Source organism: Plectropomus leopardus, chromosome 18, assembly GCF_026936395.1.
Source record: "Plectropomus leopardus strain MGB_pleo_1.0 chromosome 18, ASM2693639v1, whole genome shotgun sequence".
In the NCBI taxonomy this organism is placed as follows: Eukaryota; Metazoa; Chordata; class Actinopteri; order Perciformes; family Serranidae; genus Plectropomus; species Plectropomus leopardus.
In genome coordinates this window covers 18,959,823-18,985,349 of record NC_142193.1, presented here as the reverse complement: position 1 = coordinate 18,985,349, position 25,527 = coordinate 18,959,823, and the positions used below count along the sequence as shown (strand labels likewise).

The following is a 25,527-nucleotide window of genomic DNA, read 5'->3' as shown; positions in this document are numbered from 1 at the left end:
TTTATACTATTTACATAAATCTACATTGCTGTATGTCTTCCAGTGGTGTAATGTAATGTTACAGTACTTAAGTAGTAAGTTGTAAAATAATAATAAGAATTGTCAAGTGTATTATAGGCTTCATTTTTAAGGTAGCGTATGTACGAAAAAGTGTACATCATAAGTCTAAAAATTTGCATGCTTTTTTTATACCAGGGTCTGATTGTACTTTTACTTTCAACACCTAAGTACATCTGACATAATAAAATAACTTTTGATACTTAAGCACACGAAATATCAGATACTTTTACTCAAAAAATATTACAATAGGTGACTATAACTTCTACCAAAGCCATTTTCTGGTACGATATCTGTATTTTTAGTATTTAGTATTGCTTTCAGATATTTCATCCATCACTGATATTTTCACACTTTCTGGTCCTTATTGCAACCAAACATTGGCCCGTTCAGACTCTGTGCCAAAAAACATATGTGCTGCTCTAAAGAGCTACCTCTCTGCCTTTTTAAAGTAATAAGGATGATAATAAATTTATTTAATCAGCCAGTGTGCTGAATTGCCTGGCAGAGTCCAGTCTGCTCCAGTTTGGAATGACTTGGCCCACAAACCTGTTTATAGTAGCACTCAAATGCATGAGTTGGATCTGACAAAGGAAGCCTCACCCCCCTCCCCCCATCTCTCTTTCTCGCTCTCTCTCTATCCCTTCCTCCCTCTCTCTTCTCTTTCCTCCTCCATCCTTTCATTCCTCTCCTCTATGGAGCCCGGCCATGCTCCAGCTCTCCTCCGCTCCTCTGCAGCCGTGTTTGGAAAAATAAACGGAGCGATTTGGAGAAGGTCAGGGGCAGAAAATGACAAGCGGCAGTGAGCTGAAGGGAGAAGTGTTGATGTGTGTGCTGCTGTTGCCTGACCCTTCACAGTGACTGTGGCCAGAAGGACGTAGAGAGAGGAGAAGAGTCTCTGTGTGTGGCTCTGACCCAGGAAATGGCGAGGATGTGAGGGACAGTGTCAGAACTCTGGGAGGTCTGAACGCCCGTTCAGCTTCACATTCATCGTTCCATGTACAGTATGCAAATGCCACACACCAATATCCACATACCACACGTGTAAACTGTGTGCTAAGTATGTCAAATCACATGCACACAGTTCCACTTTGTGCTATAACACATGACGTCTCCGCGTCTCACAGACAGTCTTAAAAGTTCAACACGGTCAGGGGCATGACCGTGTCAGTTAAGGGGGACAGTGGTTTCACACTGATGCAGTACTCACCCGCTGGCAGTGCCGAGTGACGCCGAGCTGAGCGAAGAGCTCAGCTTCCTGCTGTCCCAAAGCCTCACTTCCCGACTACGCATCTACACACACAACATGACAAACAATCATACCAACAGATGAGGTGATGTAAACTTGATAAGACACACTGAGGTTACAGGAGATGTCATACACTCATTTTTGAGATGTCATACACTGATGTATGTCTGTTTTGCCTGACCTGTGCATTTGAATGAATTCTTAAGAATTCTTAACTCATGAATCATCATGACATTGCACAGTCACTAACAGGTGCAGTAATACAGGATAGTTATTTTCGCCTGTTTGTAGTCAGAGCTTTTATTTTTTTTTTTGCATTTGCAAAATTTTCTTTGGACAGTTGTGTATGCAAACAATATTTTACTGAAAAAGGAATGACCCTGTTATTGTGGTCTTGTTATGTCATAATGTTCACATTTAACAACAAAATAGCCACAAAAAACAGCAACTTCAGTTCTAAACTAATGCTATCTGTGCTGACCCTCAAAGACTAATACAGGTGTAACCAGTTAACACAAGTACAGTATGTAGTTTTTATTAGATAATAACACACATTAGAAACACAGGACTCTGGTCAATGCTAGATGCACAAAGAGTTTCTCACCATATCAAAGCCGGTGGTGAGTAAAAAGTCGTCTTTGGCCCACAGGATGCGTGAATCCTTGTTGTTCTGAAGGCTCTTGGCACTCTGCGGGACAGACAACATAACATTTCAAATGAGGTGACAAAATGAGACAAATTAAATACTTCTTCCGTGACATCTTGATCCTACCTTCTTGAAGTCAATGTCTCTATGATGAACCCCTAACTTTAAACACAACCTTGAGGTATGGTTCAAGATAGCAAGGGGGGTGATGAGTGAATGATTTGCAGGGATAAGAATAAGACAGGGAAAGGAAGGAAGACAGACAGGACAATTCCCAGGAGCCTCTGACAGATCCCTGTGGTTGGACAGAACAGGACTTGTCCCATGAAAGGGGCGCTTGTTATTGTTGATGTAGCAGACAAGGTGACTTCTGCCCCGAGTGCTGCTTAGATTACCAAGCTGTGACTCTGCTTCTGAGTGTGTGTGTTTATGGTGCTGAGACTTTGTTACACTGTTTCCATGGGGAATATGTGTCAAAACAGTGCTGCCACACTGGGTACGGTTGGTGGTCTTCAGATGCAAATGACACATGTTGTCAGAAAACAACGGCAGGTGTTGAAATGCAAGAATGCATCCGTTTGTAAAGACAACATGTAAAAAAAGGAGGAAGAGGTAAGTGAAAGGAGGCATGTAAGTAAGTTAATGTACTGGATTTTGTACATATTGTACTCAACACATTGCCACTACTGAATCATGTCAAATATGTACTGTAATTATTAGGGTGAGTACAAAAGAGGAGACAAGATGCAGAAGGCTGGCTCACAGAGTGTCACTCAACTTCTTAAAAGTGTGGTTTCTACGTAACCCAGGGGTTTTAAAAACACCAAATCCTGCTTTTTAGAGCTTATCTGCCACTACTTGTAATATCAGTCAGTCAGTCAGTGAGCTCCTTGGTACCTGTGTGCTAATATCAGACTTAAATTGAGCTTTTCCATGAGGCATTGAGGTCGGGGGTTGCACTTCCATTACCTGATTATAATACAGCATTGTCAACTTGTTACACTTTGTTTCCATCTTCAGTCAGACATTGGATTTAAAGAGTGGAGCGGAGTGAAGTCAAAACTTTCTACAATGTTTGGTGATAACAAGAAGAAGATTTAGAACAGTCTTGATAGCATCGTCTATCTTGGCTTAGAGCTAGGCGACACGGCCTAAAAATAATTGTAATAGTAATAAAATTGTAAAAGTTGTAATATTTTAAGGCTATATTGCGCGACAATGAATCTGCTCTCAAAGTACTGTAGACTACTAAAATACTAAGCTACTAAACAACAAGGTTAAATACAACTATTGTTCAAATGAAGGTAAATAACATACTGTTAACAGTTAAGTAAAGTACTGACATAATAAAGTGAAATAAAGTACTGTATAGTTAAATAATGTATTTTTGTCATAACGTTAAATAAATTACAGTAAAGTTAAATAAAGTAGTTTTCATAAATTTAAGTAATAAGAATAATTAATAATAACAATACCTTTACAATATAGTACAATTAAGTAAATAAAGTTACAATAGTTAAATAAAGTACTGTTGTCCTAAAGTAGAATTATAATTAAGTTAATTAAAGTACTGCTACAATTAGTTATATATATTTAGAAATTTCCTCTCAAGGTATTGTAGACTACTAAAATACTAAACTATCGAATAAACCTTAAATAAAGGTAAATAACGTACTGTTATCTTAAGGTAATATAAAGTAATGTTACAATAAAGGTTAATAACGTAGTGATATCTTAAGGTTACATAAAGTAATTTTACAACAAAGGTTAATAAAGTACTATTATCATAAAGTAGTACTGAAGTACTGTTACAATAAAAGTAAATAAAGTACTGTCATAATAAAGTTAAATAAAGTGCTATTATTATGAAGTTAAATAAAGTACTGTTTTAATAAAGTTAAATCAAGTGCTATAATGAAGTTAAATCAATAACTGTTATAATTAAGTTAAAAAAAAAATGCTTTTATTTCATTGGATAATTTTTTATTTTAACCGAGAAACTGCTGTTTCATGTCATGATGTCGAACCAATCAGTTAACTTGGTGAAGTGGGCAGACTTTAAGGTCCGGACCCATGCAAGAGTTTCCATGGAACAGGAGCCGTGCGCCGCTCAGCCCACTGTGTCTCCCAGAATTACTGTTGTCATTTTTATGGCCACACTAACCCCGAGGAGCGTGGCTGGACATCTGTGTATGGCAAGAGGACAGAGGCTTATTTTCTAAGGAAATTTCTCAGAGCACACCGCCTCGTTCTTCTGTCACCGTTAAAAGGCCACAGATGACAAACTGCAAAAACAAATGGGGCGAACCTGAGCTGCCATGTTACACCCCTGAACACGAGGTAGGTTACAAGGTAACACGGCTCTGCACTGTGTGTCTACGTCTGAGCCCAGTACGCACTTGCCAAATCTACAACTGGAGCAAATGGTTTGACAAATAAGGATGAATAAAGAAATTTTAAATCCAACTTAAGCACATAGAGGGAGACACACATGTGGCCTTTATCAGTTCTAACTCAATAACCCACTTCCTCTTCCCTCCTTACTGATGTCACTTTGACCACACACCCAGCCAAGTGGTTTGAGAATCGATCTAAGGGAGAAACTGAGGTTCTGGTTAAATGTCTTTAAACAGTCTAAATCAAGCATTTCATCACCGTTTGCCCTTCCCTAATCCTCTGCAGGGGTGCTTCTCACTCCAATACATGCAGACAATAAATAACACACATATGTTTGCTTTTTCTGGGTGCAGCTGGAGTTCTGGGGACATAAGAAAATGGAAGATAAGGCTAGTCATTCAGTATGTGCCATTTGCACTGGGAGGTCAGGGAGTTCGAAGTCCCAAGGTTAAAAATTTCAACTGGAACGCCTCCTGAAGTTGGATTTTCCACCATCTCACCAGCCCCCACCCCAAAATCCAAGATGGTTGCCTCATGTATCAACAGTAGAGACAGCTGCAGTTATATGTTTATTAGCACTTCTGTCTTGTTTGCGTCTCATTAAAACATTCATACACACAGTCCTGTCCAACTTCTCTCCGTGGACATGTTGCTATGACATTTTCAGTTCAACGAAGTACTGTTTTCATAAAGTTAAATAAAGTACTGTTACAATAAAGTAAAATATGGCACTGTTACTTTGAAGCAAAATAAAGTACTGTTACAATAAAGTTCAAAAAAGTACTGATATATTACAAGTAAATAAAATAGTTATAAAGTTATAAAAAAGTAATTTATGATAAAGTTATATAAAGTACTGCTACAATTAAGTTCAATAAAGTGCTGTCATCACAGAGTTAAATAAAGTACTGTTACATTACAAGTAAATAAGGTACTGTTACAACAGTGATAAATAAAGTATTGGTTAAATAAAGTACTGTTATCATAAAGTTAAATAAAGTTATATTACAAGTAAATAAAGAACTGTTAAAACAGAGTTTAATAAAGTACTGTTATCATTAAGTTGAATTAAGTATTTTTATAATAAAGTTAAATAAAGTACTATTATATTACAAGTACACGAAGTAGTGTTACAATAGAGTTAAATAAAGTACTGGTTAAATAAAATTCTGTTATCATGAAGTTAAATAAAGTATTTTGATGATAAAGTTAATAAAGCACTGTTACAATAACGTTAAAACAGTTATACACACAGTACTGTGCATCTTCTATCTGTAGACATGTTGCTATGGCCTAATGCATTGTGTTGCCTTATGATCGACTGGTGTTGCTGACAACATCTTGGTTTTTCACTTATTGTACTGGAATGTGGCCAACTTGGGTGTGAGGTCATTCTGAGCTCTAAACTCCATCTTACAATTTAAATGAAACACAGCAATTGTTTCGCTGATTTCAGGCAAAGGGAATTTTAAAAGTCCACTCCCTTCCCCATGGAAGCACTGAAACTGCATTTCACGTACTTCAGCAGATACCAATATGAGGATAATGAGGCACAAGTTTCAGGATGAATCATTTCTTGATCAGCAACCACTCGGGGAAGTGACTGAGCACATGCAGCATCTCAGAAATCATGTCCTGCCCTGGTTGCCCAGCAACCTCATAATGTGACAACAGGACTTCAAGGAAACTATGAAAGACTGGCCACATTTGGTGATGTATCATGATTTAGCTATCTTGGAGCAAACAGGGGCCATGATCTGTTTGGAGACAAATAACAAGGAAAACAAATGGGTACGTTTAGACAAAGAATGTCAGTCAACATCACTTAATGTGTGTTTTTGTAATTTGTGGAAGGATTTTTCAGTCGAAAGTTAAACAAAGATATAATGGGTTATAATGTGATTTGCTGTGTCTGCCCCACTGACTTCAAAATTTGAATGTTGACGTCATGACTCCTCCTTCTTTTATAATTTCCTTGCAATTTACTGCTCCCAGCCGATGTTTGCCAAATAACAGATACAACACATTATTCCTCCAAAACTATTAACTTGTTTTAGCATTTCTGTTTCTGTAGACATTTAATGAACAACATATAACAAGTCAATGAGTTACCATTAGAGGTATCAAAGGGCAAATCTTTTAACTTTGCAATAGAGATGGAATGTATATAAATATTCTCCTATAAATTCTGAGTAAGGAGGGTTGGATACAAGTTTCCTCCTATCATATTCAACTTTTCCACAAAACATAAAGCTCAGGCCAAGACTTCTGTGCTGGAAACATCCCTGTCAGTGAAGCCGAACAAACCATAAATCACAAGCATCCAGTTGAACGTGCGCTAAAAGGCCACACCGGTGGTTCAAACCAAATTTATTGTTCTCAGCTATAAGGGGACGTGACACGGTTACATATGTTAGAAGCACACGTTGACATCAAACCGTGCTTTTAAAAAGGAAATTCTCAGATGTGCACTTCTGCACCTCTCTCTGGGATGATATGTCTTTGTCCATACCAGCATTTTATCTGACACCATCTGTATGCAATACAGATGTTTTCTGGCTCCCGGTGTGCTCCCAAATAGCTCTATCCACTAAGAGGGATTAGAAAACACTCTACTGACCAGGCTCTCAAACACGTTTCTGAAGTTAAGCTACCAGAGCACTGACAGAGTTGATAATAACTCCTGGATTGAATAAACACTTAAGTCGTGACTCAGGATCATTTTTCAGCCCGCAGTCAGCCGGTATGCGCCGTGCAGGTAACTGAACTCATATATGCCTTGATAAGTCCCTAAAAGTGAGTCAGTTGAAAAATAGCCCAGATGTATGAGAGAGGTCCAGAGTAAACTAAGACCTCCAAAAAAGTGATAGATCAGAAAAGAGCGGGGGAAGGAGAAAGGCTGAAGCCAGCGCGTTATAAACAGACACGAGAATAATTCATTGCTATTGAGCTGTTCATCACCGGCACCACTGGCCGATTTCCTTCCAGGGGCAAGACAATGTGGAGTTGGTACTCTGACCAAACTAGGAACGAGTTGAGCTCTGACTATTTTAATCTGCTGAGGGTCTCTTTGACAATAGAACTGCTTTTAGAAGCAACATGTGGCGTCTGATTCGTATTTCTGGCTGCCAGCAGGAGATTCCAATTGTGTTATTATTACATGCACGAGTAAACATTCTGCATCATCACTTTTTTTGGCCATACTCAGTCATGTATCAGCATGTTTACTGCTGTGCTACAGATGAGCGTGTGAGAGTGATGTCTGTGATTCCCCGTGTGTCATCATAATTCCTCTCTAATAACCGAAAACAGCCTAATAATGTAAATAAGATGAAGGTGGCATTAAGACAAAGTTGAGCACTGCATAAAAAATATGCAGCCACTTCATTTATTTGAATGGAGCTCGTCAGTTGTCGCAGTGAGGGTGTCAATGCAGTGGGCTACAGCAAAAAGATGTAAAAGGTGACATAAAGCAGTTCCCTAATACCCCAAATTGTCAATTTTCTAGTGGTGCTAAAGACAAAATTTTGGGATAACCATTTTATCATCTTGGATAGACTTGTCAAGAAATTTAGTATTAGATACCAATAGTCGTTAAATTCCACAATTCTTTATGTAAATTCACCATCGTAGAAAACAAACAAAAAAAAACAACATACTTAAAGCTACACTCCATTAAAAACCTTTAATGTAATTTATTTTTAATATTAATCCCTGATAATCTGCTTTCAAGGCAAAATACTAGTCTGTGTGAGTTTATTAGATCTTATAGGTGAGGGAACATACATTAATATATAGCCTACTATAAATGAACATATTTCGCCGTAATTGTCGTTGTTCAGCCCTTGTATATGTAAGACGTGACAGTTTGACTTTGGGGTATTTGTCCTCTCTTCTCCACTGCGATTGGAAAACTTGACAGTAACAAGCATAGCATTTTCCCAAATTTGTACATTTTTCAACTCTCAGTTACCAGAGACAAAAACGGCGATTATGCAGCTCTCAGAGCAGAGTCGATGCTCAGTTCCTCGTCATGATTCTTGCATTTGTAGCACAGTGTAAATACACGGCGCTGCCATTGCTATCATCGCGATTTGAGACAGAGCTGTCACTGCAGGTGCACTCGTCATTGTTTCCACGTATTATTGTTATTATCTGTGCTGGTAGGGGTTCTTCTTAATCTTTTGGCATTTACAGCCAGCCACCAAGTCATTATGACACCTCCTCAAAAGCAAAGCCAGATCATCTCAGTGGCTGGCGAAAGTAAAGATCCTAAACCTCGCACCCTTAATGTTAGCAGATGGGACATAGATGGGCCAAGATCAAAGTACACGTCAGATAAATGTTTCCTGAAGAGGGACATTTTAGGTAGAACGTATCACACTAATGTATGTTTAAGTGTTCATTTTTCTGATAAGTTTGTTTTTTTAAATAATTGTTTGATGCCATAAAAAGGAGGTTTGATGTCATGATTGACAGCTGTGTGTGCCAATCGGTGTGCTTGCAATCAATGATGCTGCTTGCGATTTGCCAGATGAGTTAGTGGGAGATCGCTACTGCGCAGACTCTGGCTCCAAATGACGCCACCAGCACAAGAGAAAAACAAGTGCTATCACGTTTTTAGAATTTGGCTTAGTCTTGGTGCCAAAATTTTGGTTCTTGTGTCATTCCTAGTCAGGGATAAATGTCTGTACACAATTTCATAGCAATCGATCCAATGGTTAATGAGATACTTCAGTCTGCAACAAAGTTGTGGACTGACAAAACAACACTTCCTCAAGCTACGCCACTGCCTTGGCTGAAAGGCAATTAGGACTGTTCACAAGCTTTAAAATGCAGCCATCGTTATCCTGCCTGACTACGTACCAGAGAAAACAAAAAGACAAATTACTCCTTGAGGGAGTCAATAGAAAAAATGTAAAAAAAAAAAAAAAAAAAAAAACCCCCTGAAAATATATCACCTTTCTGTGAACCGGCTCTGGAGCAGACAGGCTTGGATTTGCCATTACAGCATCCCTCAGGCCTTCACTCGCTGCCTGAGCCAACCAGCTTCAGGGCTGAAGGCAAATAAACCGGCCTGACGTCTCTCACTGCAGACAGCTATACATGCTCCATAGATCACACCGCCATGATGTCACTCTTCACCCGGATATGAAGGCACGCGCAGCTTCGAGCCTTTTGACAAAGATGTCATCAGGGCTTGGCGGCTTGAGCAGTAAAAGTACAACTGTAGATGAGGAGACTGTGCTGGGCCTATACTCACCTTTTCCCAATAAACAGTGTTTCAGCTTGAGGAAGCGTAACGTAGCCGTCAGAGAGCTACATTATTACTAACACCCCGGGGCAGCCAGAGGACACAACATCTGGACCTTGCGTGTGTATATAAATGTTGCCAAACAGTATCTCTCCTCTGCAGTCATAAATTTAACTCAAATCCCGTTCACCTAGAGCCCCCTCTCTTCCTCCTCCCCCTGACTCTTACAGACATGCTACAAATCGATCATGACAAACTCAAAAATGGGAAGAAAGGGAGAAGGAGAGGACAAGAGAGGAAAAAAAGGACAAATGTTTTCCTTAGCAGCTGAACAAAGGATCCAAGCAGATGGAATTCGCACAGAAGGACGGAGAGTGAAGAGAAATGGTTCATGACTTGACAAAATATGCAGAGGAGGTGTAAAAAATCAGTTACACCTGTTTTAGTGGCCAGCCTGCACACACAATAAAGGAAGTAAAGGACATGACATCACATCTGGGGAAATAATATCACCAGCGCAGGTGTCTGCATCGAGATGTGGGAAAATATTTTCCAGACTGCTAAAGAGTGAAAGTGATGAGCTCGGTCTAATAACTACAAAGAGGGATTGCTCAAGCATTGCAGGCTGCGATAATGCCAATCACACTCATATGACACCAGGCAGGGTTTACACTACGGTTAAACACTTTGCAGAGAGATGTCGACACGGAGAAATGCCAGTCAGCAGTCTGGCCAATTATGGTTTTACAAGTCTATTAAATATCCTCTCCTAATGTAAACAAATGAGGATCACTCCATCTCCTTCTGTCCTTCTCTGTCAGCTATTTAACTTCTGAACTTCAACAGACGGCGTGCACATCTGTGTCACTCACAGAGAATGTTGATTCACCCACCAGGACGAATATCAGGTGTCTGTGTGCACATATGGGAACTATCACAATCTCTGCATCTCCCTCTATCTTACTCATTGACTCTCTTTTTGTCCTAATAGGAGCGTAAGTATTTAAAAGTGAGTGCCAGTGGTGCAGAAATTAATAAAGTGTGTTGGAAGTGCTTATTTTCCCGACTTCACCCAGTCTTTTTATACGGTACCTTGGCAGATCTACCAATCTGATAATGTGTGTTTAGAGATTATTGCCAATTACATATCCATAATGCTCTGAAATGTTCAAACTCATTTGTCATTTCACATAAAGTCTTTTAGTCCTGTTCTTCTAAAGAATTTGTGAAATATCAGGCACCTGGCACCACTGAATAAATGCCAATACAGGGGCAATTAGGATCCTCTGTCATGGTGGACACACAACTTTTCTTCATGCAATGTGCAATGTTAATATTACAGCCCACTAGGTAATATTGAGAATGGGAAATTCTGCATAGGGAAGAGTCTGGGGTGGTGGACAGGCCAAACGGACACAGGATTTTCACCAAGGAGGCTGCTATTTGTGTCCTGTGTGAAACCAAAAGTCAGTGTTGACTTCATTTAACTTTATAAACTGACGTAGTACTAGTATGTTACAAGTACTTAGATCCCATACACAAAAAAATGTAGTTATTTTAAGAGTTAATCGAGCTAACCATATTGTTTTCCATAGTAGTTTTGGGGCCTAAACTTAAACTTAATGAAACTCCAACTGTTTTGCAGTAATAACATGGTAAAACTGCGACTGTTTTGGCACATAATTTTAAAACATTTGTGCCACCGTCACGTAATGAAGTCTTAGGACCCATACACATGCTGTGTTTTTGGTGCCCTGAAACAGATTGTTATTAGTGCACAGAAGGTGCCTGTCTTTTAGAGCACAACAGCTGTGACCCAAGATAAACAAAGTTCAACTTGTGGGACGCAGGAAAACCCACCACACATCACGTGATGAGAAACAATTAATCACAGCTTCCAGATATCCTTCATTTCTTCCGTTAATATCAGTCTCAGGCAAGTATGGAAGAGGAGTTGATCATTTTAGTGCAGGGATACCTAGAGCTTAACATCTGTCCCCTATGGACAACATTTAGGATTTGTGGTAAGTAGCATATGATACAGTGGTTATGGTCGCTTAGCAACATCAGGTACAACCTTCCTCTGTGCCTTTAGAAGTTGACACAGAGCAGGCACAAGAGCATCACCTAGCACCTGACCTCGTGTTTCCCAGGCGGTATGAGACGCAGCATGTGTCTCGGTTCTTAAGAGGTCATGGTCATTTCACATATTTCTCTACAATTAGGTAGGCCACTGAGGTAAGACTTTTGAAGATAGTACAGTTTGGCTTTTTTTTTTTAAGGAATAGTTCAACATTTTGAGAAATACACTTAGAGGTACCTGCTAAGAAGTGGATACCACTCACATATTTGTCTGTTAATTATGAAGCTCAAACCAGCAGAGGAAAGCGGGGAAAACAGCTTGCGTGGCTCTGTCCACAGGTAACAAAATCCACCTTCCAGCACCTTAACATCACTAATTACCACAATGTATGTTTCATTCTCAAAAACACTAAAGTATAGCTAAGCTAACGGCCGCTGGCTGTAGCATCACTTTTATTTTAAAGACATAAGTGACTACATCTTCTCATCTAACATGCATCAAAAATACAAATATGTGCATTATCTAAAATGTCAAATAAGAAACTGAGACTAGCGAATAGAACTGAACTGGTCTTTTAACTTAAAATTTGATTGCAAGAATCAACCTTTAAGGGTAAATATTTCCTCTGTATTGTGTCCCCACCTTATTGTAACCCAAATTTATGGTAACACAAGGACTCTGTTTGCTGATACATCAACAGTTCTTGTCTCTGCTTTGCTCTGTGGAGTTTAATAGACAACACCAAACCATTTATAGCCCCAGCTGCAGCCACTCATCTCTTCAACCTGCTCCTTATTTCCCCCTCTCTCTCCTTCTTTCCACTCTTCTCAAAGAATCATTATTCTTTCTTCTTTAATTTCCCCTCCTCTAATCAATACCCGTTGCTTCGTAGCTTTCATCACCCCTAAAACAGACTCCCTCTCAGCCTTTTCATCCACGCTTAATTAGTCTTTTCTGCAATTACTGGGTTTTCTTCATCCTGTTCTGTCTTCATGGCTCATTTAAGATGAGTTTCTGAGTCAAAATTCACTATCTTGCATGTAACTTTGACTTTATAGAAGCAGGCGGGCTTCTGCAAATAGGACAGAAGGGGAGAGAAAAGAGAACTGGTGGGGGTCAGAAGATGGAAATCAAACCAGCCATTTTATACTTTCATTTACTCTGCCTCCTACCGCCACTTTTTTCTCCGTTAATTGGAACCATCTTACATTTCACTCATTTCTCCAAAAAGTCCAGAAGCCACAAGCCCTTCGCTTGTTTTTTCCATACTTGTGCTTCTTCTGCTCTCTGCCTTCCTGAAGATGAAAATGAATGTTCGAGGTCAAAAGCTGGGCAGGGAGTGCAATCTAAGGAAATGACAACACGGAGTAAATCCTTAGGTGCAGCTGTAACAGCAAAAATCGTGACCCGACTGACACACGCAGGGGTCATACATCTTGAGTTTTTGATGGATGAACTAGTGTGTCAGCTGATACAGTGCATGCAATTTACAAGAAATTCATTGGTAACAGTTAAGGGCGTAACAATACATCAGTCTGGATCGATATATCGATTTAATAATCATAAAATCATGAAATTACCGGCATGTCTGTGTCCAAGCACAGCTCCTTCCTAATAAAATACAATGAGGATATTCACTGATATAGTCACAAAAGGTGCAACTACTGAAATCAAAGTTGTTCAGTCCATTAAATATCATAAAATAGTGAAACAAAAAATCCAAAGATTTTCAGTTTTTTATCATGTATGACAAATAAAAGCATCAAACTGTCCTATCTAAGAAGCATGAAACCAGCAAGTCTTTGGCTTTTTTGCTTAAAAGAAATTACTAACACAAACATGCGATTATCAAAATAGGTTTCAATTAATTTTCTGTGGATTGACTGATCAATTAATCAACTTATTGCTGCAGCTCTAATCCTCATATCGACTGCAGGCCCGTTAATTGAATTAAATCGAAATCATATTGAGGCAGTTTATATGATGATCAGCAAATATCGCATTGTTTACCTAAGAATATTGTTTTGTGATAAAAAATCAATACTTTACAGCCGTTCCAACAACGATAGACTGTATATAAAGATGGACGACATAACAGCGTCCCAAAAGTGAAGACAAAAAATCTCAATCACCCCCTGTTGGCTGACTGTAGAATAAGTCATAAACCCCGTCCCCACCATGTTAGCGAATAGTACACTGGCCACATACCAAAAGCTTGTGACCATCAGTTAAGGGTCAAATTGAGATGGACTGGTAAATCAAGAGCTTTGCTTTACTGGTAAGCTCCCTCTGTACCACAGCAGTCCGGTGCAATGCCTGCATCACTGCTGACCCTGCACCAAATGTCCTGCCCATCTCACGCTCCATTTTACCCTCACTTGTGGCAGAAGACCACAAGAGACTTGAACTCCTTTGCTTGGGGCAGAAACTCTCTCCCAACCCTGAGGGGGCAATCAACCTTTGGGGAAATGTGTTGCCCATCTTTATATAAAGTAATTGGTAAAAGCATTAAACTAAAAAATGCATAAGAACACACATGTGAAACTAAAAAATTAAGTACAATTTAAAGTTCTACTACTGACCTTCTACCTCTTAGACTGCTACTGCCATCATCCTTTTTTTATATTTGTCTTGCCTGCAGTCATTCTTTCCCCTCATCTCATTTCCTTTGTGTCAGCAAATGAAAAGCACTGTGCAGTAAAAAAAAAAAAAAAAAAAAAAAGCATGATGTGAGATGCAAGCCAACAGGCCTTTGAGCACAGCTACGGGGCCAGGTCTACTCTGCAGACACCAGTCAAGACCTGCAGCCCCTGGGGAAGGACGAGTGATACGAACTGGACTGATCCCCAGTTAAATATAGTATCCAGCTTGAATGGGATATCCAGAAGTCTTCCCCCTCAGAGTTTTTTTTTCTTTTCTATCCCTATGCTCTTCCTCTTTGCCTTAATGGAAACAAGCATGAAGGGATAAAGATAGGAGGCAGATAGAGAGGAGAGAGACGAATAGTGAAAAAAAGGGGGATTCTGTACCCTTACACACAAGACACATCAATCTTACAGGGATCAGGGGGGGATTTCCTCAATTTCATCCTGCACACTCCCCGAACACTACATATCCTATATCACATATCCTATATTTCCTTTATTGTTAGGTGACAGGTGCATTGCTGTCATGGATGCTGTTACAGTCTCATTTCTGGCCTCAGAAAAAATCAAATAATAACAGATCTGTATCCATAAATTATGTGCAACTCAAAACTGTTCTCATTAGTTATTGGTTAAACTGTGGATTATTTTCTCAATCAGTCTTTTAGGCTGTAAAATGTCAGAAAAAATGCCAACGAAATTTTCCAGGAGCCCTAGTTGACAAATTGTCATTTGTGTTTTTGTTGGATCAACAATCCAAAACATAAAGATATTCTGTCACATTGAGATCACATCACATTAGACTTACAAAAGCAGCAGAGATGTATTTGCATTTTTTATTAAGCAATCAATCAGTTACTAAAATGGTTACCTTATTTTTTATCCATCAACTAATTGTTTCAGCTACGCACCTAAAACTCTCCAACAATATCATAAATCAGTCCTCTGTATCAATAATTACACGTTTCTGACTGACGTGACTGAGAGCTGGCTCAGCTTCTGTGCACCATGGAGACTTTGCAAGAGACTGATGGCCACCGACTGCCCGCCGCAAAGACGTCACCCTGTGTTTTAAGGGGGGCAGGAAAAAATACTGGCCCTAGGAATCATTCTTCCCCGTGGAAAAATAAACCAAAGGGGGAAAATAGGTAGATGGAAAAAGCGTGTTTAACAAGAGGACCACGACTCTGATGACATTGTGGATGATGGACAAAAAAAAAAGAGAGAATGTCGAAGTATTAGGAAGAAAGATGCAGTGAATGAAAGATTAAGAGAGCCATGAAAGAGATGATTTGGGGATGCATTAAATATAAGATCTGTGGTTTTGTCCATAAGGCGGAAAAAGGACGTATGCACAATTTTTCTGGTAGAGGCCATGCAGGAGGCCCCACTTTCTCACCGGTGTAGGCTTTCAAGAGCTGGCACTGCATTACCATACCTCCACTGCTGCTGCAGTCGTTTGTTCGCTGCAGTTTCTGTGCTATCATTAACATTTAATTCATATACTTTCCAGATCTCCTAAATGAAAAGAGCTACAATTGCGTTAAAGGAATGCTCATCCTCTTTTACCTTGGGTTCAGAAAGAAATCTTTGTTTTTCTAAAATGCCTTCGCGATGACTGAAGAATACAAAAATACAAGTGTTTGGGAAGCACTTACCATAAAAAGTGAGACTTGGATTATACTGCACATGATGTGACAGGGTTTGTAGACGGATGCGTTGATGTAGTTTCCCTGTTGTTACATGCAGCCACCATTTAACTTTTCTCTGTTTTTGAGGGTTCCTGCAGTTTAGGGGAAGTTAGATTTAAGGCTTTTGTAGTGTTTTAATCCCTCTCAGAATAAAATTTAAAACCAACTTAACTATAACCAAAATTTAAAAAAAAATAAATAATTGAACTGCCCTGACGACTATGTAGGGTTAGGAACAGAGGCACATAAGGGATGACTAGGCAGCAAACTGCAAGAGTTGGATTTACAATGTTGCCCAAATGTTTATTGTAACATAAAACATGGCTATTTTTAATCACATGGTAGAGAAAAGGGAAGAACAGAACAGGGAAATACCCGGCATTTCAGGGTTTGTTTGTTTTTTGTGATTTCGTGTTTCCCACTCAAATGACTTGCCACAGTAATAGTCATCCGTGTGAAAATCAGTCCACTGTGTATACTTATATGGATTAAGCGATGCTTAGATGCAGATTATTAGCATCTATCATTTTCAGCAACAGCCCTAAATGCATTGTCAAAACAAGAAACAATTAATGAAATTCTTCCTCGCATGTATTAGCATTTTTAAGACATTTGAAAGATTGATTAAAGACATTTTGATGCCAGTTAAGGCCTTATTTTTAGATTGATGAATTCAAAGACTTTTTAAGGATCCCCGGGAACCTTGGTTTTTTGATTCTTTGTTCACTGCAGAGGCATGCAAGAAAAACAAAGCTTTCTTCCAAAATCCAGCATAATACAAGGTAAGAAATTGATATACAAATGGTCATTTGGAGTGGTGAATTACTCATTTTAACAGGATATTTCATTTTCTTTTTCTATTTTTCTTCAGGTTTTCAACAATGATCCATGAAGGTGAATGAACATACACAAGGCCAAAAAACAAATATAAAATATTTCAAGTACTGTACAGTGTGTCCTGCCGATGGCTATTGGGTGGTGAAAAGAGTAATCTTGTCTAGCGTGTGCATTTTTTAAGGAATCTAAGGGGTAAGGTGTAAAAAACATTAACCAGACTGAGCCAGTGCAGGTTGTTTTTATCCCCTCACAATCATTTGCTCAACAGATGTAGCCATGGATCACTTGCTTTTTATTTTGCTTATTTTGGATGAGTACAACAGGAAGAGGTCATCTGCTTTTACCAAATAAGTATCCAGGAAAAGGGCCAGCTACACTAGTGTTGTAACATTTGAATTATAGGAAGTAAATAATCCCTCAATCCCATGGTTTTGTCGAATAGAGTCATGAATCATGCTTTAGGATGTCATAAAATGTTTTCCAAACTCAACTCTGAGTCTTCCTAACTAGGTTTTGTGTGCAGTGAGGCAGACTTGCATTGTGATTTTTGGTCCAGGCTAGGCGAACAAATCAGTTTAACAGCTCTGCTAAGTGAAATGAAACACTGAAGTGGTGGAAAGGCTGTGATTATTGAGCCACGGTGCTAATTGGGCCGTGTGGCCTCAGTCAGGAATCCAGCCAGGCAACCCTGCCAGCTCGAGCTGTGGTCACCCCTCTTTAGGGCCTGGGGGACAACAGATTGGACCCAACCACACTGTGGACCGGCACCAGTTTCACTGTGCCTACTGGCAGGGGCCTCCCTCTGGGGAAACTACCCAAGGTCACAGAGGCTGGTCTTGGATTGGAGCATCATACAGAGCTGGTCGGTTCCTGGAACTAACATGATTAACGGAACCACTGAATCGCCCGAATCTGCGTTTCAGTCCAAAAGAAGCACGGCAGAGCCAGAGGAGATTTCAAGTACATGTGTGGTGATCTCCGGGGTTTTTTGATGGTTATTGTGGTTGAGGTTCAAGCAATGAATATTCTAGAGATACACTTAGTGGCTTGGTTCTTTAAATCCAGACAGAGACCCATGGGGCAGGACAGAGCACTAATGACAGAGGAGGGAATGATGCTGCTTACGACAGCAAGAACTCTGACACCCGGTGCTGATGAGAATCTGCACGCCAGACCTGCTCCATGAAAACAAAGAGATGATTCTTTGGGAGGGTTTCCTATGAAGAGAGTGTGTGTTTGTCAGAGCAGGAGCACACAACACACAGCTAATCAAGCCCACACTGTCGGAGACACCGTGAAGCCCCTCAGTCCCTGCAGTCTGACCCTGCCCTTCAAAGCCTGGTGTCATTTACAGCTCTTGTCATAGCTGCGACGGATACAGTTGGCTGGCTTTTCTCCCTCCCTGAAACCACTTCATAGAGGCTTCACATCTTCAAAGTACCCCCACACATTTGTATGGACGCATGAATTGTGCTGATTCGCTCGGGAGGAACATGTGTGCAAGGCATGTCATGTCATATAATCACTGAATCCTTTACCCTGTGTAAATACTGGAGGCTATTCTTTTGTTTTACAATCCTCTCTTAATCTATTTGGTGGCTGTAATCAAAGTGCGATATCGGAACTTTCCTGAATCCACTTCAAGGACTTGAGAGATCTCTCATAACAAAGCTAAATTGTGTAACAAATGGTGGAAAAACAAGTTTAATGTGATTATAATTGCAGCAGCAGGTGTTAGCCTACGGGGGACATAAATGTGTGTAATATAGCCGATGCTGATGCTTTTATCTTTTAAACACTGGGTATCATTTCAATGCCCACAGCTCACGTGTTGACCCCTGGCACACTCTATGTGCAGCAGTGGAGTCTGAGGCAGCTGAGTGACAGTGTGATTAATCACCTCATCTTCACTACACTAACAAACAGCTCAACCTCCCGCCGCTTCTCGCACCACTCTGCAGAGAATTCCCAACTACGACAGGACCTCCAATGCTAACTTTACCCAAACACTCAGCAGCTTCACTCAGGGAGAAGTATTTAGCTCTTGCATGAAACCACAAATTGTAGCAGAACCTGTTGTCTTAAGAATCCCAATTAGTAAAAGATGACTTAAGTTGGCTTTGGGTTGGGAAAGGATGTGGCATTTATTAGACATGTGTGAACCAGATTTAGGGGCCCCTATGCTCACAGAAACAGAGAGCAGCATACAAGATAAACATTCAGCAGGTATGCGGCTGTGGCTCAGGAGGTAAGCGGGTGCACCACACCAGTTCCACACACACGCCTTTAAGGTCATATTTACTTCAGAGACCATAAAATGCAAGGTTGAGTCACAAGTAATTAATGTTGATCATAACTTGGTCAATTTATTTTGGTCAGTTAATTGAGATTAAGTAAAGTAGTCAATAGGTTTGCACCATGAAAGTCGAACATCTGAATCCTCAGTTAGAGAAGTCCAGCAGTTGTTTTTTGTTGTCAGACAGTGCAACTTATTTCAGTCATCACAGTTAGCTGCAGAGTGAGCACTACTTGCTTTCATGCTGCTCTCAAGACTCAAATTTGGGCCCCTCAGACTCAAATTTAGAGGCAGCTTCCTAGAGGGAGAGAGGTCAGGCTACATTAACATACAGATAACATTTTCTTCTGCCTTCTGCTTAGAAGTGGTGAATTTACAGCTCGCAACAACTTAATACGTTACAATCTCTGGCTTTTGAACAGCCAAATCCGATTCGACTGGCATTGCTCTGAATTTGCAGTATTACTTCATGTGATCAGCTGATCTAATCGATAATGTGTCTGTATACAGACCAATATGGAGGAAAGCTTGCATGTGTAATGTCAAGGTGAGGGATTGAGGCAGAAAAGATGTGCAGAGAAAACAAATTCACACAGGACTAATATTATCACATGACCTCTGTGTCTGATGAGATATGGTAATTTGAGATGGAATTTGCACTTGACAGACTGCAGACATTGCAGATTCTGACAGGATTAAGATCACAGTCGACCTCTGCAATTATTACAAATTACTGAAGGTCCGCAAGTAATACCAGTGCACTAGTCCCATGCAAATAGGGGGTAAAATAAAAAGTAAAACTACAACTGTGCTTAAGTGTTTAATATGATTATTATATCAGAGATATTTACACTCATGACTTATAGCTAAAATTTGTTAGTTTTTAGTAAAATACATCCTTGCTGTTATTCAGCTTGGTCTGTTATTTTGCCAATCTCTATTATTTTTTACAATATAATAAGTTCGACATTACATTCAACAGGCATGTGGCAAAGAATGAAATTAATTAAAGTTTTTAAGTGCTTTGGCTATTTTTAACAATTTCAGATGACTGCTGAAATAATGGAAACTCTTACGAATACAACTATTTGTAGACTAAATCAAATACCAGGCCAATAAATGATTCACAATAATCAATGTCAGACCTCATTTCTCAATCTGGGCATGTCTACACAATATGCCTTACAACTTTGTAAATTTAAAAACAAAAACATAAGCCTTTGTTCTGCGGGGGCATGCTCCTTGGATAGTTGTCAAACTTATAAAAATACAGCATGACATCAGGCTCTCTGTTTGTCACCTCTTGTATGCAGCACCGTCATCTGACCTCTTAGCAAACCACCGGTATGATTAAGCAAACATATGGAAAAAAGCAGGATAATGGAAACAGCAACAGCGTTTGGTCAAACCAAGGTCAACCAGCCCAGCCAGGGACGGAGCGCACACTGCACTTAATTTCCATTGGGGCTCTCTGAGATTGGTCTCAGCTGTGACTAGTTCTCGCTCTGTCCTTTGAGGTCCTACCGTACATGGACGTATGTGTAGATCTCATCTGACAGTCTGACAGGTCGGAACCTCTGTTATGCTGCTCAGTCTGATTCGGAGTAAAGATCTGTGTGCGTCTTTATGCTCGTCCAATACAAATGACAGTGTATGTAACTACAATATGTGCACACACCATTAAGTTTTTTATGTTTATAATCCACTATAATGACCAACAGAGGTCTGATAAACACAAACCCATGCGATCAATACCATTAGGAGCGCAGACACACCAAGCTGACAGTCAGGTGTTGGTCAATATAAGGCTATCAGTGAGCATCTGTCATCTGTGGTTTCGCAGTGTATTGCACTTTTAGCACTTGTTGCCTTCTTTCTGGCCGATTCAGCTCGTTGAATCTGATGGCAGATGTTCTAACTGGCTGATAAGCGCCTTGAATCCGTTCTCTCGATCTTTAATTTTCCCTTTTTTAAGAGAAGAAGTATGTGATCTCAAACAGGCGTAAAACATACATGCTAGCTGGCCATTTGGTTGTAGTCTTTGCAGTGTGCTCAAGTGCAACTTTTGGCACTCAAAGCAACCTGCACTTAACTATGCATAACTTTAAGCCTTAATAAAATGTAAATGGTTAAGTTATGTAAAAATTCACTCCTGTTACAGTGAATGCTGACATTATCGAAAGAGAGCAAGAAATTTTTGTAATTTCTGCTGTAGAGCTGGGCATTTTAACATGGGGATCTATCAAGGTTGACAGGTTTTGGGTTTTTTTGTGACCAATTGTTTTTGTTTATTTTCAACACAACTTGCAGGTATAAATCAAACATTAATCGCTGTCAATATGACAGACATAAATATCAATAATAACAAATTAAATACATATTAGACATTCCCTTAACAAATTTAATAAATAAATAACTTAATGTATCATATCATACAGCCCTACTACTATGACAGACAACAAATACAGAGACACATAAAAAAAGAAAATACACCTGCATCTTTTCAATGCTCCCCAACCCTAACCTGCCCCGTCCCCATGGGTCTTTCTCCAACTTCCACTCCACATATACATTTCTTGCATGTGCATTAGAAAATAAATACATTAATAGATTTTTTAAAAAAGGATTAATATAAATTCATACCATATGTCTAGCTAAGTTGAGTGCCTCCTCCCTTGCCTCAAGCATAACATATCCTGCACCATTCATACTAGCTACAGAGAGCTCCACAGATAAAATCTGAATTAAAGAATAAATCCACTGTTGGGAGGAAAGAGTGTGTGGTGGTTGCCACCTGACCGCCAACATCTTTTTTTAGCAGCAGTGCCTGCAGATAACCAAAGCAGCCTTTGAGTACGCTTAAAACTCTGCTTTGAATCATCATTAGGCAGCAGACATGCTAGGGAGCAATCAATTTTTACACCTTAATTTTTAGACAGACGATTTGTGATTTGTTCCAATTTTTTTAACATTGGATTGACTGGCTTCTGAAGCCAAGCTGAAGTGGCCATTCCAGGAAGTGCAGTTTTCAGCACTTTCGTGTTGGCTTCATTTTTCAGCCCTCAAGGTTGCTGCTTGGCAGAGACACAGACAATGAGACACTGCAACAGGCAACAAGAGCCGACTATAGTGCCAACGTTACGGGACACACCATAAAAACTAAGGCGACACGCACTCACCAATGGCCCGACACTGACCAAGGGGCAACCATCGGCTTGGTGGGTCATGGCCCTTAGAACCAACATCAATTCACACACAAACAGTGCCTGCTGCCTTCAGCTGCTTGCCTTCCACAAAACCACACACTTAACAAGCAAACCACAGTAATTGATCATTTGCAAAACAGCACAGGATGGAGAAGATCAACAACAAGCCAATTCACACCTCACTCTGCTGTTCTGGCAGCAAAAAGGCCTGAAAAAGACAGAATTCTCTGGTCTCTTGAAAGACCTCCAGGAGACTTTAACTGGCCAAGTTTAAAGCAAAGACAGGGAAACAATTTGCTTGTTTTACATTAAATGGATGATAGGAACAGAGCGATGCAGAGGCTGATTGAAGCCACATTGTAGTTTCTTGAAAGTGAAGTAGAGATAAAGAGGGCAAACTGAGGTGAAGTCTCGTGGGAGCTGTGAGATGCTGAAATTGTGCTGATGTCAGTGTTATGATTAATTTCTTATATTAAATCAATGAAGATGTTTTTATTCCAATTCAAAAATGATGACAGAAACGTCCCCAAATAAGTGACTCCCACGTGAACTGATCTCATTTAACAAGTGAAGAGTGATTGAGTCATTACTGATTCTGAATCACTCTTCTTCCAGCTTCCCGCCCCTCAACTCTGAGGAAATGCATTAACAATCAGAAGAAATATGACTGTCGGCCAAAGAAGACACCAATTCCCATGATCACAACTCTTCGCTCTCGGGATGCAGAAGGAGAAACAGCCGATCGTCATCAATTTCTAGCTCCAGGTGTCACCCACATGTGTGCGTAGGGCCATAATTAGTTGAGTCCCAGAGCAGCAAGCACACTAATGAGGCCTCCGCTCACAAACAACACTCACCAGTGAGCGAAGAGCTCTGCGTTGCCAGCTGGCACCCACCATTACCCCTTTCCTCCAAAGAAATACTTCAGCGCTACCCCTGAAGCATACACCCACAAACACACATAAAGACAAACTCTGTTGCTAAAGCAGCTAAAACCTCTTCAAACTTTTAATCTCATCCCACCAAATCCCCGTCTCTTTCGACCCTGCACTTCTTGACCCCTTCAGCTCCTTTTCCAGCAACCAAACTGACCGACATTCATTAACTCATCCTTCTGTTTATACCCACACACATAAAACGTAATTCAAACATGAAATCAACCCAAATCCAGGGCAAGATTATCTCTTAGTTTACAAAGAAAATAAGCACTTTAAGGAGTTAAGTCATAAAAACGAAGCATTGATGTATCAAACATAATTGAGACAGACTCCATCCAGCACAGCAATGGAATATCCAGATCTTATGCCACTGTTTTGCTGAGCTGTCCAGGACAGCAAAAATCCTGTTCCCTCATTAGGAAAGACTCCTCAAAGCTATGCCAGAATCATTCAAACTACAACGAACACTGGCAGAGAGGCGTACAGTATCACAGGGAGCTGAAAGATGGAAAGAGAGGAAAAGAAAGACAGAAGAAAAGGAGTAGAGGCACAACATCTGGGCTGAGTTAACCACTGGCTATTACCAGGTCCTGAACCCAGCAGGGTCTGATGGAGAAATTTACAGGCACAATGCACAATGCATTGGGGTGTTTGGGAAAGAGGGTGATTATATAGAAAGAGACAAACAACATGAGTGAGACAATGGGGTGAAAGAGGGCAGAAAAAGACCATGCCAAAGAAGAAACACACCTACAGAAATTAACTCATATTTGTATTTCAGCACATGAATAAATTAATTTTGATGCAGCAGGTTGAAATTTTAAGCCAAGCTCTGACTAATGAAAGGTGACATGAGGCACATTATTATCAGCCATTAGAAGGTCAAAAGTCAAAAGGGTTACAACAGTTAGATGGGGATCAACCTACTAATTGGCAGCTTGACCTTTACAAAATGATACCACTTCTCCACAAAAATTAGCACATGTATGCAGTACACCTTCTAAATATAGGCTATAGACTCCTTTCCCATTGCAAGTATACCAGAACTGTGTACATGGCTCTGCAGCTTGTGTGTGTGTGTGTGTGTCTTTTCTGTGTTATGTGACGTTCAAAGTCACGGAAAGGCCGAAAAACAAGTTGGCAAACACTAGAAAGCAGTATGGATGCCAGTGAAAGTATTACAGTGGTCTCTCAAACTCGGGAAAAATTTGGATCAATGTTCAAGTGCGGCTTGGGCGGAGACAGACGGTATTTTGTGGCAGGTTGTCATTGCATCTGGCAAATAGGGCTAAAATTAGCGCATGTCGTATTTCCATCAAAGTTGATCAGAGTCAGAGCCACAACGTACCTGTAACTACTGCAGAGTCACTTGACATGGGTGTGAATGCCACTTTCTTTCTGGTATCATGTTTGGCGTTACACACCAGAAAACAGGTTTGTCATCAGTAGACAGCAGCGTGGATGGAGGTCTGTGAAAACTTTACGGTGGTTACTTGTTTCTGTGTCTCTTGCTCAGTTTCTCTTTCAAACTCAATGCCGACTAATTTGGATGTTTGGGTGGAGACAGACAGTATTTTGTGTCAGCACATCATAGCATCTTGCCAGTTAAGGGGCTAAAATTAGTGTTTTCATAAATGCCAATCAGAGCCGGAGCCAATAAAATGCCTCTGACTACTGCAAAGTCATTTGACGTGGCTGTGAATGCCGATTATAACCTTTTCCATTACATTAAAAGCCAGATGTAGTGGGTGTTAGCAGGTTTTATGTGCAGTGTTAAAGGGGCTTTAAAGACATATTTCTTCCAAACTGTTTCTTCTGTCTTTGTCAATAATACCTAAGATTCCTAAAAGCAGGGCAGATGTGAGTGCATTAGATTGCTGTGACAAAAAAATAGACTCCCAGTTATCACTGTCAATATTTGCACAGTTTTGCTTATGTGTTATCTTGCAGTACAGTGTTAAGTGCTATGAGGGGAACACTGCTGTATGTACACAGGAATATTTCTGCAAAGTCATGTTTACATTTGGAAAGAGAAACTGATGTTGAACACACATTCAACAGTAACAATCTCTATTTAACAGCTACACTACACATGCAGACACCAACTGGCCATTAAATCATGTTATCATGAACAGTCTCATTCCTGCCAAAAAGCATGATAGAGCATATTGGCTACATACATGAATAGTTTTTAAAACACAGAAGCATTTTTGGCTCGGTTTCAGGTA

At 40.0% G+C, this 25,527-nt stretch overlaps 1 protein-coding gene across 1 annotated transcript in view; it reads right to left on the bottom strand.

Annotated features, from left to right (window-relative positions):
- Window positions 1–25,527, bottom strand: part of coro7 (coronin 7) — a 144,780-nt gene that overhangs the window by 93,767 nt on the left and 25,486 nt on the right. The window contains exons 8-9 of the mRNA XM_042504153.2: window positions 1,911–1,994; window positions 1,268–1,350 (exon numbers count right to left, since the gene is read on the bottom strand). Coding sequence (XP_042360087.2) covers window positions 1,268–1,350; window positions 1,911–1,994 — 167 coding nt within the window. The remainder of the gene's footprint in view (window positions 1–1,267; window positions 1,351–1,910; window positions 1,995–25,527) is intronic.